This window comes from Lotus japonicus, chromosome 3 (assembly GCF_012489685.1).
Source record: "Lotus japonicus ecotype B-129 chromosome 3, LjGifu_v1.2".
Classification (NCBI taxonomy): Eukaryota; Viridiplantae; Streptophyta; class Magnoliopsida; order Fabales; family Fabaceae; genus Lotus; species Lotus japonicus.
In genome coordinates, this window is record NC_080043.1 from 59,706,759 (window position 1) to 59,722,993 (window position 16,235).

Here is a 16,235-nt window from a genome sequence, read left to right on the forward strand (position 1 = left end):
AAGGAAGCAGGGGTTGGATCAATTACGAAGTTCCTTGCGTGCTCCCCCTTATCCTTTGATCACCCCGCAGTGGCATATTCTACCTCTCTCATCATCCTTAGCTCATGGTCTCCGCTCACATCGTCGATCCTGCTGCGTCAACATCATCTTTGCTTTCTCCATTACTCCTGAGTTTCTGCTGTTGATTCTCTTTTTTTCTCAAAGCTACTGGACTGTCCCTTGTTGGTGTCGCTGAAGTCATGAGTTGGGCTTCCATGAATGTCGCAAAAGTAGCCACTCCGACATATCTGGTTGAGTTGTTCAAAGGGGAGAGTTGTTTAAAATTGAGCATAAAAGTATATTCACACCGAAGAAAATTGGTATTTGTTAATTTGGGGGTTTTCTAGGCTTTTTATAACCCTTAATGTAATGATATAAGTCAAACAAGTCTGACTTTGGATAAATATACCATTTGGAAAAAATGAGTAACAATTTCTTTTATATAGGGACAATGGTTTTTCTTTTCGTCACAATTGCTTTGAATAAATAGCGAAGGATAGTCAAACAACACATAACATATGAGAATAAATATCAAAGAACGATACGCTATACATAGACATAGAAAATTTAAGAACGTACAAGTATGCACACTCAAATAAATAAGTTGAAACAACCAGCTAAAACCATGATGTAAAATCTTTATTAGAACCAATAAGTATGTATATAAATAAAAGCTCAACGTCTCTCCAGCAAACTTTGAAACCATTTTGCAGATAACTTTTGGTGTCTTTTCAAACCATTCTTGTAATCTACATAATGTATTCCAAACCGCAACGAATAACCTGAAGCCCATTCAAAATTATCCAACAATGACCATGCAAAGTATCCTTTTACATTTACGCCACCCCTTATTAAACAACAAAAGAGAAAGATTAGTTGTGCATAATGAAAAATCAATAAACTTTGAAATATAAACATAGAAAAAAAACTACTTACTTGATTGCAGATTGGATGTAAAAGAGATGGCGATAAAAAAAGTCAATTCGATAAGTATCCATAAGTGCTTCCTCTAAGGATAATGTTGGATCATTGAACTCATCCATGCCTACACATTAAACACAATATGCAAAATATAAATTCTCATATATGTGTGTTGAATATTGATGTTTTAGAAGGAAGATCACAAGTAAGAAAATTGTTAAAAGACTATAAAAAAAACACACATCACATGTCTTACTCAAAACCTTTGAAAATTTTAGAAAAAAAATAACCTTTAAAGCTTGAAGTTTGTGAGTCTTGTCTTTTATATGTATTCAAAACTTTAACTTTTCAATCCAATTTCGAACTTCAAATTCATCACATTTATTTTCTCAACATTTTGTCCATACACACTTACTTTTCATGCAACAACATTCATAGGTAAGTTAAAGATATGAAAGTGTATTTACCATTTTCAGTGATGTAAATCAAAGGATTGTTGTACTTTTTCTTGATGTAGAGTAACAATTCATGAATTCCTCTTGGATAAATATATAACCAATCTGAAGCAGACTGTGCAAATAAAATTTCCAAACAAATTAAAAGTTATGTATACTATCAAACAAATTAGAAATTATGCTAATATTTGAAGTGGCCATATATATATGCTTACCCTTGGACCTATGGGAACCCCATTGCTCTGAGCTGAAATCATAAAAACAAAAGAGGTCATGCTATTATCAAATTTAACTTGTATAATAATTGCTTAAATATGCTTTTAGTCCGTAGAAATATAGAGAATGTTGGTTTCAGTCCCTAAAAAATATTTCTTAGTTTTTAATCTTTAGAAATATACATTATTAACCTTTTTCATACCTTGTCGGCCATCAAATTTTGCTTATGCGACTCAATGAATAGTGACTCACTCTTCATTCTTGGAATATTTTTTTGTACTGGCATCGTGAGGCCTAGCCATTAATAAAATTTAGTGCCATGTAGGGTGCAAGTGAGAATCACATGTATCTTGGTGGAACTTCAAATCAGATTGTGTGACACGTGATTGACTTCAAATCAGATTGTATCTCACGTAAATGTCAAATCAAATTAAAAAAATGAATAAAAGATGAGTGGGTCATCATTCAGTGTACCATATAAACAAAAGTTAATGGTATGACCTAAAAAAATATAACAATGTATATTTCTAGATATTAAAAACGAATATCAGAGACTAAAATCAACATTTGCTATACTTTTGAGGGACTAAAAACATATAAGCCTATAATACTTCAGAAAATTGGTAGATAATTAATAGTTAAGCGCTTACTTGTAAGATTGGCAAGAGAATCTGTTTGGTAAGAGAGTCTTTCATTGTTTCTTAGTTCAGGTGCATCGGCAGCATAATAAGTGGTGTAATAGTTCAGTCCAAGAAAATCAAATGAACCATTAAGTAGCCTTGCTTGCTCCTTAGTTATTTTTGGTAGTCGTTTTCCAACTAGGGATTTCATGATTTTAGGATATCTTCCTGCTGTTAGTGGTTCCATATACCTGCATTCATTGAAACATATAAAAATTACATTCCTTGATCAATTATCACAAGCATATAGTATGTGTTTGAAAACAAGTAGGTTTTTCATATAAGAAAAGTAATTTTGAAAAAAACTACCACAAATAGTTTTTAATTACAAGGAGAGAAGTGTGATTCTCCAATGTTTGACTGTTTTTTAACATTGATTATTCACCCCTAATAAATTAAACACTTTCAATTAATTTCTATCATTTTCTCATTTTTCAATCATATATACCACGCATCACATTTCATACTTCTTTATCTTTTATTTCTATCTCTCTACATTCTCCCTGTCCTTTTTCCATCTATAAGTGGGTGTTAATGAAACATTTTTTACAAATTGCAATACTTGTAGAAGGATCCTCAATTGACTAATACTACAAGAAATTTATGATTTAGTGTCAACCAAAATCCGTACTAGTGATAAAAATGAGAGATATGATGAGTTATGAGATAGGAAAAGAAAAAAGAGATATAAAATAAAAATAAATTATAAATGAGATGGAAGAGAAATTGAGTATAAAAATTTAAATTTCTTTGGGGGTCGGGGACTGCATCCACATAATTATAGTGAAACTTTTCTTTCTCTTTCTTAATAAAATGAAAGGGAAGTTAAATCCTTAATATATACATGATAACTATCTATATCTATTTTTGTTTTGAATATGAATAAGAATCTAATTAATTAACTAACTCACTATATTTATTTCTATATTTTTAATGTATATAGAGCTATAAGAACTTACCACTTTTTAATGTAACAAAAAAAAAGCTAAGAACTAACCATCCAAACATGAACTCCATTGCTCGTTCAGCAGCATCTTGATCTAATTTGTTATGTGAATATGGCACGAACCAGTGAGCAAGCAGGGTTATGCCTATCACACCCTTTTGAGATTCCTGCATAGATTAATGTTTTGGTAGTTAGGTAATAATGACATTGTTTAGTTTCTTTGCTCTTGTTATTTCCTTTGCTCTTGTAGATTTGCTTGGACATCAACTCACTTGGGCTAGTTTGTACTCAGTATTTCTTTTATCTATATATTACCTTTAATTTTCAAATAAAAAAATACAATGACATTGTAGTAGTTTTAGACATCAACAATAGTATAGAAGTCTAAGCTTCAATTCTACTATAGACAATGTTAAAAAACACATCACATGTTAGTTATAGTATGTTCCTTATGTATTAAAATTGATTTGTAGAGAAGTCATTTTAACGTGCGATGCAACCAAAAAATTGGCCTGTAATAAAAAAAAGTTATTTTAACATGTGAACTATGTTTTTCTTTGTTCACAGTAGACAAAGTTAAAATTATCATTGAAGTTATGATGAACCTGATATTTTTTCTTGTACACTTGAACAGTTTTTGCATGAGCAAGAAGTTGGTAATGTGATACCAAATATGGCTCTGTCCCTGTATCACCGCCAAGGCAATTTGGATTCACCCATTTAGAACATCTTCCTGGTGCAAATGTCCCAATTGTGTAACCACCATTGATGTAAGACCATGGCTCATTCAAAGTAATCCAATGCTTCACTCGATCTCCAAATTCCTTAAAACAAAGGTCCGCATAGTCTCGAAAATCATTTCTAAAAATCAATAATGAATTATGAAATTAGATACTCCCTCTCTTTAAGACCCTTTTAGAAAATTTTTGGTATTCCTTAATATAAGACCTCTACTAATTTCAACAAAAAATTAATATCTTTTTTCATATTTACCCATTACATTTACTAAGAGAGAGTGAGATAATATTAGAGATATGAGAAAAAATTAATACAATAATGAAAGAGGTAAAGTTAATTTTGAAGATTGTATAACTTTTCTTAAAACTAATGCATTAACTAGTCTCATGAAATGTGTTATTAATAAGCGTAGTTATCCTCAAATGATCTTATAATTAGAAACAGAGAAAGTAGTAATTTTTTATGAATTAAACATTATGTTATAAATACATAAATTAGTCATATTAATTATGATATTCATATGCAACAACAATTATATTTGTACTCCCTCCGTTCCCTATTATAAGTCACATTTTTTGAAAAAATTTTGTTACAAAATATAAGTCACTTTCTAATATCTAGGAAGCATTAAATAATTTTTTCCAAGTTCACCCTCATATTTAATATGAAAGAGATGATAAACTTTAGAAGTATTAACTTGGAGAGAGAAAATCATAGGAAAGTAAATAAGGGTAATCTAGGAAAGTAAATCATTTTTTTTACAAATTTATTACTAATAACTACTTTTCTTAATCTAAGAGAATTAGTTATTTGTGACTTATATATAGGAACGGAGGGAGTATTTGATAAATTTTGTAACACTTACACAATGTGAGGACTTAAGAAACCACCATACTCATCTTCCAAAGCTTGGGGCAGATCCCAATGAAAAAGTGTTATAAATGGTTGTATACCTGCAGTATTAACATTCAATTAATTATGTTAATTTTGTTATCTATTGTTTGAGGGGAAAATACTAATTAAAATGACAATTTAAAGTTCAATTTTGACCATTAGCTAGTAGCTCGTTGATGAGATTGTTATAGTACTTTATTCCTTCTTGATTGATACCTCCACTGAGCTTTCCTTCTATGGATAGATTCATTAAGAGAAAAAATGAATAAAATGGCTAATGTGAAATATACATCTAAGCAATTACTTTTTGAACAATACATCTAAGCAAAATTAATAAATTGGAATTGAGAAGTTATTAATTCAATATTTCACTCACTTGGGAGGATTCTGGACCAAGAGATGGAAAATCTGTAAGCATCCAAATTCATAGACTTCATGAGTCCAACATCTTCCTGTTATGACAAAAATGATTTATTAATACAAAATAGAGAATAATTTCGATGCTTAAAAAATTATTCAATTAACCAATCATATTTTAGTAATATAGAAAAATATTTGTTATTTAATACGTAACACATTCTTACAATCTCATTGATCAACAATGAAAAAAAATTGCAAGTACATTACCATTTTCTCTTCAAAAGAAACAACTTGTAGGAGTAGTTTTTATTGTAGTAGATAACAACTTATGCCACTTAATTAATTTTCTTATGGTCATATGGAATTTTTGATCATACCTTGTAGCGGTGATACTGGTCAATCGAGAGATCTCCTGTGCTCCTATCCTTTATTTTCTCTACATGTTCCATATTTATTATTAGATTATAGAGAAAAATTAAAATTATTTTTCATAAGGTAAAAAAAAATTATTTAAGCCATAAGCTTTTTGAAACTCAGATAATTGTTTTAATGTATTAAGAATAATTTTTATAATTGTTCATATGAAATGAGTCTTTTTATTTTTCTATTTTTAAAAACTAAAAAACTATTTTACAAAAAACACGCCGTTATTTTTTACTTTCCCATCTTTTGTTTGATTGCATGTTAGAGAGAGAGAAAATTAAAAAAATACATACCTGGATATTTATGGCTAAAGGAGTCCCATATACTTAGTCCTCTACCACCTTCTTTTGAGGCACCTTCGTGCTGCATATTCATATCATCGTCACAATCATTTAAGAGTTTTAATATGTGCATATTCATGTTTCTCTTACATATCATTTACACCTATTTTTCTCTTTTATTCTATCACATCACTTTTCATATCACTTATTCTATATATTTCTAGAGATAGAGGTGGAAATGTGTGTATCCAACATTTTTTTAATTAATGAAATTTGATTTGATTTGGACCTCAATTGAATAGAAAATCTTAAATTCTTGCCACAATCAAGTGGTTGAAAGAAATATTCCAACATGCAAAAAGTTACTACTACCACCATTGCTTATAAAAAAAAAAACTACTCCCGCCGTCTTATATTTATTTAAGGGAAGATAATTTATACTCTTTAGCTCATGTGATGGCACGTTAAAAACCTTATTGCGACAATTCATGGCCTTTAGGCCTGTTTGGTGGACAAGATAAGTAAATAAGATAGGATAGTGCAATCATATTTTGCTCTTATATGTTGTTTGTTGCGCCAACAGGATAAGATAACACAATCTTGTCGTTTATCCTATCATGTGTACAATTTATCCTGGGGGGAGTTATGATAGAATTATCATGACAGGACAGGATAGTAGTTTTCTATTTTTTTTATACCGTAACCTTAAAATAAATTATTTCAATATTTATATTTGATAATAATATTAATTAGTAAATAAAAAATATTAACTTTAGTAATATAATAATTTTATTCTTTTATCAATTACTAGTTGTTATTGCTAAGTTAAAATTGTTTATTTAGTCATTAATTTAATTAAAAATGAACTAGATTATTAATGGTGAAAATATTGAATTTACTTATATAAAATAATTAAATTATCATTATCACTTGCTTCTACTTTGTTAACAATTTTATATATGTATATTATAATAATATATATAAATGGCCGCTGCTCCTTCTTCTGTTTGTCGCGCCGCCACCCTCCGGTAGCAGCCTCCACAGCGCCGCGCCGCTCCTCCCCTTTGCCGCACCGCGCCGTTTGCTGCTCTTCATCCAGGTTGCCTTGACCAGTTTTTTCTTGCCTTGAACCGTTTCTTCCACGGAAACCGCTCGATTACGAAACTTTTCGGCGCCGTCACGACGCTTCGTAGGTCGTCGTTTTCCGTCCGACTCTTGCTGTTTCTTCTGGTCGCTCCTGTTGCTCGTTTTTCCGTTTGTCTGGGTGGTGCTTGGTGATGCTCTGTTCACCCCTGTTTCTTGTTGCGTAAATGTGCTATCGGTTTTGCCGGTTTCGTTGAGTTGTGGTTGACACTATCGCCTCTGCGCACCTTTCGCCGTTGGTTTTTTGAGGTTTGGTTCTTCATTCCGCTGTGGTGGTGTTCTATTTCTATTTTAGGTGACCTTGGTATGGTGTGTAATGTGTTTCATCCGATCCCTACATGAGAGAGAAGCTCAAGGTGGCCGCCGCGGGCACGGCGGCTCCGGCCATGGCAGGAGGTCGGAATGGGAAGCGATCAACGCTATCGGCCATGGCAAGCGCCAGGCTTTGGTTGCAATCTGAGTTACAACAACGAACGATCCTTTTGGCAGCAACGCGATCATCAGCAACCTCGCTTTCAGCAGCAGCACCGTCCGGGAATGCATCGGGACTAATCTGGCAGATTGGAACAACAGAGGCAGCACGTGAAGGCACAAAAGGCTGGCCAAAAGTTTTATCAGCCCAGGATTCATAACCAAGCAAACCAACATAAAGTAAAGCAACAGCAAAATGCAAAGCAGCAACCAGGGTCATTTTCAATTTTTGTGGATGGTTTGGGGGATAGGGTCACTCATGCTAAACTGAGAGCAATTTTTGAGAAGGCAGGGCGTGTCTATGATGTTTTTATCCAACAAAAAAGGAAGCATCATCGCCGTTTCAGATTTGGTTTTGTGCGTTTTATAAGTGATGATGAGGCCAGGGTTGCGATACGAAAGCTCCATGGTTTGCGACTTGAAGGTAATTACCTGGTGGTACAGAAGGCGTGATTTTAGAGGCCTCCCCAAACTGCTCCAGTTACGTTTGAAGGGCGACATCAATATGAAATCAGAGGTAAGATATGGAGAACAGAGGAAGCAACTTCAGTGAAAAAACAGGAAGCAGTATCCCCGAATCAGCAAGGTTCAGAGAGGACTCCTGACAAGAAAGAGATAAGCCAATTGCAATTCGCTGCAGCAGATATGGATGAGAAGTGGGTTCAGCGGTGTGCACAGGCTCGAACACTTACAATCAAACCAGTTGAATTTTTACAGGAAGAGTTTAGTCGAATTGGCTTATTCAATTTCAGACTAATTCCGCTTGGTGCGAATGAGGTACTGTTGGAATTTGAAAATAAGGAAGAGATGGAAAGCACTATCTCAGAATGTGCATTTTTTCTGGAACAGTTGCTTACGGATGTAAAACCATGCTCTATGTTCATTTTCGGTACGTCGCACTTCGTCTGGATTCGATTATGGCAAATTTTGATAGGCTTATGGAATGAGGTTTTCTTTGCTGCCATAGGAAATAAATTGGGAAGCTATGTCTTGTCCGACACTCCAACCGCGTTGAGACATCGGGCTGATTTTGCACGTATACTAGTACGCATGAATCATATGATTTTACACTGTTTTACAATCTGTGGATGTTGGAGGAACACCGTGCATTATACTGGTTGAGAAGGACGTGGAAGCTCATGATTACGGAGTCGTGGAGGATATGCCGTCCACGCCGGTAAAAATCTATAATTCGGAGGAGGAAGCAGATGAAACAGATGATGATGCTATTGTGAATGGCATCAAAGATGATGCGTTCAAGCTTCATGATGGTGGAATTAATCATGACTCTCCACTTGAAAAGAATCAGGATTCGGCCACTGATATCGACCCTGAAGAAGAGGATGAGATTTTTAGGGATGGCGGTCTTGAAGGGTTGTAGCGTTACGGAAAGGACGTAATTTTTCCGGAGGTGCTTGATGGGGAAGAGAAGTTGCCGGAGAAGGAGGCTCCTACGGTTGCATCGCCGGCGGGGGAGGAATCCTTGGGGCACAATTCAAATTCCACAGCTTTAATGGCAGCCTTCATTTCTATTGATGAACAACAGCAACAGTTACGTGAAGAACAACAACAACTACGTGATATAATTGACTCTGGCTATTCTTTGGAGGAGATTGAGGGCTGGAAAAAGAGTATAAAAGCTGAAGGAATTTTGAGTAAAGAAAAACAAATCTTGACTAAAAAAATTCAAAATCAAGAGAAAAGATATTCAGTTACAGGTATTTCTTTTAATTCCCAAGATTTGTTTCAAAATAACAATATTTTTTGGCCTTTTAATTCAGCTTGCAGGGGCCCACGGTTCAATAATCAGATTTTAGGGTTAAGGGTGTGTTTGCCCATTCAGTCTAGCAGCAAAAATGAGTTTCTTGGTAACCTGACAACTTCTCCAACAACAGCTGCGCTTCAAACACGTGAAAACAGTGACGTTTTTTTACCATACATCACTGAACCAAATAATCCGAAAGCAAGCCTCAGTCCTTTCACATGTGCGTGAAGAAGCATCTCCCGTGACGCCAAATCAGAATCGAATACAACCTGTAAGTTCCCCTGATCGTGAAGCTTCAACCGTCCTATTATCATCGGATTTAGAACAATCTCCAAATACAACCTCCTCACAAAAAAGCTCGCAACGTGGACGTCCAAAAGGTAGCAAGAATAAGCCTAAACCTTTGCCTATTGATTTCTTAATACCAGTACAGGGAGAAGATGGTGTGACGACACGGGCTCAGAGAACTTGGCTACTTGGAAAGCAGTTGGGCTTGAAACCTCGAGGTTCAGAAGCGCTGATGTTGCGTGGCTTAGAAGCTCAAATTCGACAAAACCATCCTCATCTTAACTAACATGTCAGGACCATGGCTAACTTTGATTACTTGCTACCTTTGGTGGCTTGTAGTGGTGTGTCACACATTCTAAGGGAAGGGAATGCGGGAGCGGATGAGCTTGCTAAGGATGTTTGCTTTCGTGTGGAACCGCTTTGGTCTTATGAGGGTTTCACATAAACAATGGTATTTTTTCCTGCTGTTGTTGATTTAATTTCAGGGTGTGAAATAGCTGGTTCTATGGAGAATGTAGTTGTTGTTTTTGTCGTTGCCGCTGTTCTGTTTTTGCTGCTGCTGTTTGCTGTTGTTGTTGCTATTACTGTTGTTGTTGCTGTTGTTGCTGCTGTTTGCTGGTGTGCTGGATTTTTGCTGGTTTCGCTGTTGTTGCTGTTGCTGTACGAAATTCTTTGCTGCTGATGTTGCTGTTTTGGCTGCCTTGCGGTCATTGATGTTAATTTGGTGCTGCTGTGGACTTGCTGTACCAACTATTGGCTGGGTTTTTGGCTGCTGTAACGATTTTATGTGTCTAGGGATTGAACGGTGTCACATGTTTACTTGTTTAGTGCAGAATGATTTCCCCAAGATTGTGGTACTCTTTTTCCTTGCTTGGTTTTTATCCCACTGGGTTTTTCCAAGCAAGATTTTAATGAGGCTCTCTCTTGGGGTTTCGTTTCGTCATTCTGTGGGTTGGTGGGTTTTTAGCACAACTCAGGATGTATGTTCATGCTTTAGTCTTATTCGATTCAGTTTGTACTTGGTTCTTGCCTATAGCTCATTTTGGCTTAGGCTCTTATTAATAATATACCTTTCATTTTCAAAAAAAAAAATATTTATATTATAATATAAATAAATAAAATTACTATTCACTAACAACGAAATATACTACTCACTTATAAATATTGATTATTAGTAGTAAGTATAGATTAATTTTATATAAATATAATAATTTTAAAACTATTTCTCTACTTACATAATAATTTATATTTACATATAGAGTACTTTTGAAAAAAATTAATAGGATTTTTAAATTTAATTATTTTGTATTTTTTCTCACTTATCACTGTTAAGTTAAAACAATAGGTCAAATATATAGTTTTTACTTTCAATTAAAATAGGCTCCCTTCTAAAAAAAATTACAATAGGCCAATTAATAAAATTTTAGATAATTTTAACACCTAGGATCATTTATAAAAATATAAAAAATTCAATTTAATAGAATTATCACTTTTTAAAAAATATTATGTATTTTTTATTCAAAGGAAAATTTGATATGTTTTTCACAGTTTATATCAAATCCTATTATTATCTTGTCCACCTCAAACACATGATATGATGAGAGTCAACCATGCTCTTCTCCTATCATGTTTTTATCCAACTCTCTATTATATCCTACCCTTATCATATCCTGACCACCAAACGGACCATATATATGTTTACAGGTTGACACCGGTTTGCAATGTCAAGCCATGTATATTCCCTAATTTCCAAGGCAATATTCCAAATTGGTTATGATAAATACATTCTTGCCTGATTGGAGATTATATTGCTAGATAGTAGGTTTTGGTTTCTCAAAATGAATTAATTGTATATGTTATAGTTATAAAAAACATATAAATGGAGTAAATTTTAATAAAGAGGATCATGTTTTTTTAAAAGTAATTCTTATCAAAATTACTTCACTTAATAAATTATTAGCTTAATTGCAACTTTAGTCCCTGACGTTTAAAAAACCATAATTTTAATCCCTCACCAAATTTAATTACAAAAATAGTCCCTCACGTTTTCTCTCGTTTGCAACCTTAGTCCTTCCATCTAACTATTAACGGAGAAGGCTTATGTGGAAACGCACATTCCTCTCAATGATCAAGAAAAATGGTTTAACTACACTTTTGGTCCCCTACTTATGCGCATTGTGTAGTTTTGGTCCTTAAGTTCAAAAGTTACATCAACCTTAGGTCGTTTTCTCTCTTTACTCTGAGCGTCGTTTGGGTGGCCTCCGTGCCCCCCTTCCCGGTGTGGCGAAACCCCCCCTTTTCCTTGCCTTTCACTGTCTTGTTTCTTCTCGGTTTCGTCTCTCTCTGGCTTTCGCCCGCTCGGTCTGTTCGCGACTCGTTATTGCTTCTACTTTCCTCCTCGGTGCGCCGACCCCTTTGCTCTGTTGATCCAGTTCTGCTTGTGACTGATCTGGGGTCTTGCGACGTCTGGTGGCAACGACGACAGATCTGTGCTTGGGTTGCAGTGGGCTAGGATGCTCGGGTTCTGGGCTTTGGTGTGCCGTCAGAGGTCGGTGGTGATGGTTCTAGGCTAGCTTTACAGTTTCGGGTTCTCGACGGCGGATCCGGGATCCTCGTACTTTTCCAGCTCCTGAAGGTGTAGGCGTTCTGATGCTTGCTCTGCCTCCTCCTCGTCGTAGGCGGCATCACTTCTCTTCTCCGTAGCGAGTGTCGCCGGTAAGTCTCTTGGCTTGCCTAATCTGTGATTGCATGCTGAGGCCAGATCTGGGAGCGTGGTGGCCTTGTATGTGGCGTCTTCCTTTTTTCCCCATGGAGCCAAAGCCACTGTTGTGTTCATATCAGAGGTCGTTTCTTATTTCTTGCTGCGATGTGGATATGGTTTGGTTTCGATCCTCGTCTTTGGAGCATCTGTCGCTACTGCGCCTTGCAAACACATCGTCGTTGGTGAGCCTCGTTGCTTGCCTTAATCTGTGCTAGCCTATTGAGGTCAGATCCGAGTCTGTGGTGGATGTGTAGTGCGACGACGGCGTCCCTGTTTTCCCTTCGCTCGAAGTTCCACCCCTGTTTTTCAGAACACTGCTCGTGGCTCCTCAAATCTGTTGATTTCAGCGTCCTTTCTCAGATTTGAACCTTTCAAAGTGTTTATTGATGTTCTATCCTTCACCGTTTTGCAACTTTGATGTCGGCGGCAAATGATGAGCTTCTTCTGATTTGTTTTTGAGGTGCTGCGCGGTGGAGTTATTCTAAAGGGCTCGATGCAGACAAGGTTGGTGGTCATGATGCAACTTGAGCCATCGATGGTGATTTGATCTCTTGGGCTTAGTTATGAGGTGCTTATGGTCAATAGTTCGTGCGTTGTTGCATTTCTAGTGCCGAGATGTGGCTCTGTTTTTGTTGGGTTATGTGACTTTTGTCACAAATTGGGTCCCCGACGGATGTTCATCTCGTAGGTTTTTGATCTGAGTTTGTTCTCATGATCACTAGGTAGCAATTTTAATATCTACTTTGTAGCATTGGATGACTATTTGTACTATCGACCTTATATACATATATATAAGGACGACTTTTCATCTTCTTTAAAAATTGCATTCAAATTAAAATTTATTTTACTATGCCTGATTATGATTTTATAAAATATTTATTAAATTCTTATTTAGTAATGTTTTGATAACAATCATAATTGTTTCGCTTTCTATCCTATTTAATTTAAATAGAAATTATTTATTTATAATCCTCCATGTTTTTTTTCGATATTTTTTTATGAAAAGTGGAATGTATTGATTAAAGATATTTTTATAATTCTATAAAATATAAACAAATCAGAACATATATTTTTAATTAGGCTAAAAAACACTTTTGGCCCCTGATGTTTTAAGTTCGTGCAAATTCTACCCCTCGTATATTTTTATCGACATTTTTACCCCTCATCTTTTCAAAGAGGGCAGCGAATGCCCCTATGTCAGTCAGCCGTTAGAAACCTAACGTCTGATGCTAATGTGGCTTTTCTTTGATTTTTTTTTAATTCCACGTGAAAATGGCAGAACCTAATTTTTTTAAAATACCACTTATTTAATTAATAATTAATTTAATGTAAAGTATTCAATTATAATTTTAAATAAAAAAACTTTTAATCCTTCATTTTAAAACTCTAATCCTCAATTAAACACAAATTTAATTCTACTTCTTCATCTTCATCATCAAAACAATCAAGAACATCGAATAAAACAAATCAAAAACTCATTCATCAAAACCATTAATTCACAATCTCTCGTTTTCCTTCATTAGTACTTCTTCATCAACTTCTTCATCATGTTAGTGCTATCACCGAAAACCACCAACTCCTCCCTCACTCCCAGCACCACCACCCAAAAACCCAATAAACCATAACCAGGAAAAACCAAAACCAGAGAAAACCCAATCAGATTCAATCAATTACCCCAGGTCCTTCCTTGATCCCTATCAGTTTCAATCAGTTCCAATCAATCAGCAATCTAGGTTTGGTTCAAATCTAAGGATTTTAGAAGAAGAAGAAACATAGAACAACCACCACCCAGAACCACCGTAGTCCACTCTAAACCCAAGACCTAACCCACCCAGACCCAACCCACCAAAGACCCAACCCACCCAGAACCACCACCCAAAACCACCGCTGCCCACTTTAAACCCAAGACCCAACCCCAGAAGACAACCCCAGACCCAGACCCCAACCCACGCCACAAAGCCCACCCTAGCCCCCAACCCCCCACCCTAATCGCAGTCCTCACCCTCGCCTGCAATCGCAAGCCTAACCCCCAATCACCCACCCCAACCCACCTCACACAACCGCGATTGAAGAAGAAGATGGAAGAGGCATGGTGGCAGAGAAGTTTGGAAGAAGAGGTGGGTTTTGAAGTGTTGCAGGAGATTAAAGTAGAAGAAGAGAAGAAGATGTGAAGAATTGGGGTGGGTGAAGAAGACGTGAAGAATTGGGGGTGAGAGAAGAAGATAGGAAAAGAAGATAAGATTAGGTTTAATTTTTCTTTTAATGGTTTTTTTTAAAGTAAAACAGATTAAATTTAGGTTAAGTTTCTTTAGCTTGTTTTTTCCAATTAATCATTGAGTTATTTTAGATTTTTTTTAAATAAAATTAAAAAGCCACATTTTTTTTACGTGGAAATAAAAAAATTTATATAAAAGCCACGTCAGCATCCTCTATTAAGTTTCTAACGTCTGACTGACAGAGGGGCATTCATTATCCTCTTTGAAAATATGATGGGTACAAATGTCGACAAAAATAGACTAGGGGTAGAATTTTCACAAACTTGAAACATCAGGGGTATAATTTTACTATGCCTGATTATGATTTTATAAATATGTAATTAAATTTTAAGAAGATAAATAATCATCATTTTCTGTTTTTTTTTTGTTTTTTTTATTAATTTGAATATAATTTTTGAATTTTAAGGACCAAAACTGCATAATGTGTATAAGTAGGGGACCAAAAGTGCAGTTAAACATTTTTCTTGGTCACATAAGAGGCATGTGCGTTGCCACATAAGCCTTCTCCGTTAATAATTAGACGGAAAGACTAACATTACAAACATGAGAGAACGTGAAGGACTAGTCTTGTTAATTAAATTATGTGAGGGACTAAAATTGTGATTTATGTAAACGTCAGGAACTAAAGTTGCAATTAAGGCTAACTTTTTTTTATAAGATATATATGTATAATTTAATTTAAATTTTCAAATAAGTAGATTAAGTATAATTATTGAATATTTTATTATACAATTTCTGATGGTCCCCAAATAATAACTCAAGTGGTAAGAGTTGAAGACATATGGTTGGAGAAGAGAAAGTCTAAGGATCGATCCCTAAATAGTGCAATTATACAACTTCTGAAGGGTAAAATGTCTTTTGAAATATAAAAAATTATTCACTATAAAATTAGAATTATTGATTTAACAGAAAGTTGGTATATATAATCATTATGATAATATTATATAATTGAATAGTTAGATTTGTTAAATTTTCCCTATTAAAAATATTAAACCAAGTAATTCTTACAAATTTCTGGAGTAAGTTGGTCTCTCTTTATATAAACTACCTGGTATGCCAAAGATGCTGTCCCAAAAATGAAGCCTTTCGGAAAATTGCTTCGTCTCAGTGAAGCATCATCCAAAGTGGGTGCAGCAGATGTTGCAAATGTAACCGATGGTAATGTACTAGCAAGATTGAAGAAGAGGCCAAGAAGTAAAAGTGCGTTGAATGCCATATCAAATTAAGAAGAATAAGAAGTAATTGAGACTGGCTTTGTGTTCCAAAAAGTGATGCAGCGCTAGCCGCTTAAATAGTGCAGAAAACTCTATGAATGAGGATTAGAATGTTTGGTTAGTCATGGTCAAGATTAGTGTTAGTGGATTAGGAAGAAAATAGGATTGAATTGGTCAAAGACTATATTTAGTAACAAGCATGAGATGGGACTGTTTGCAAACAGAAAAAGGGATTAGAATCAACTAGTTTTGCCGACTAGCTAACACGTAGTGGTATATCACTTTGTTTATTTGAGTTGATTATAAGTGGAAAGAGAAGGGTGTGATGAATTTTGACAAAAGAATTAACACTTTTTTTATGGCA

The 16,235-nt window shown here is 35.0% G+C and overlaps 1 protein-coding gene across 1 annotated transcript; it reads right to left on the reverse strand.

Annotated features, from left to right (window-relative positions):
* Positions 1-633: 633 nt before the first annotated feature.
* LOC130744557 (cyanogenic beta-glucosidase-like) lies at positions 634-15,873 on the reverse strand. Its single transcript, XM_057596732.1, has 13 exons — positions 15,706-15,873; positions 5,966-6,035; positions 5,627-5,685; positions 5,266-5,341; positions 5,046-5,123; positions 4,861-4,948; positions 3,863-4,118; positions 3,309-3,424; positions 2,282-2,502; positions 1,631-1,662; positions 1,428-1,530; positions 976-1,084; positions 634-886 (listed from the first exon to the last, which is right to left on the reverse strand). The coding sequence occupies exons 1-13, from the start codon at positions 15,871-15,873 to the stop codon at positions 715-717; spliced, it is 1,548 nt and encodes a 515-aa protein (XP_057452715.1). The 3' UTR covers positions 634-714.
* Positions 15,874-16,235: the final 362 nt, after the last annotated feature.

Bases quoted from the DNA above. Each gene is read 5' to 3' on its own strand.
- LOC130744557 (XM_057596732.1), bottom strand. From the start codon at position 15,873: ATGGCATTCAACGCACTTTTACTTCTTGGCCTCTTCTTCAATCTTGCT. The intron at 5,124-5,265 runs GTGAGTGAAATA...ATCTATCCATAG, and splicing joins TTGGTCCAGAATCCTCCCAA to AAGGAAAGCTCAGTGGAGGT. The intron at 4,119-4,860 runs GTAAGTGTTACA...ATTGATTTTTAG, and splicing joins TTCTTAAGTCCTCACATTGT to AAATGATTTTCGAGACTATG.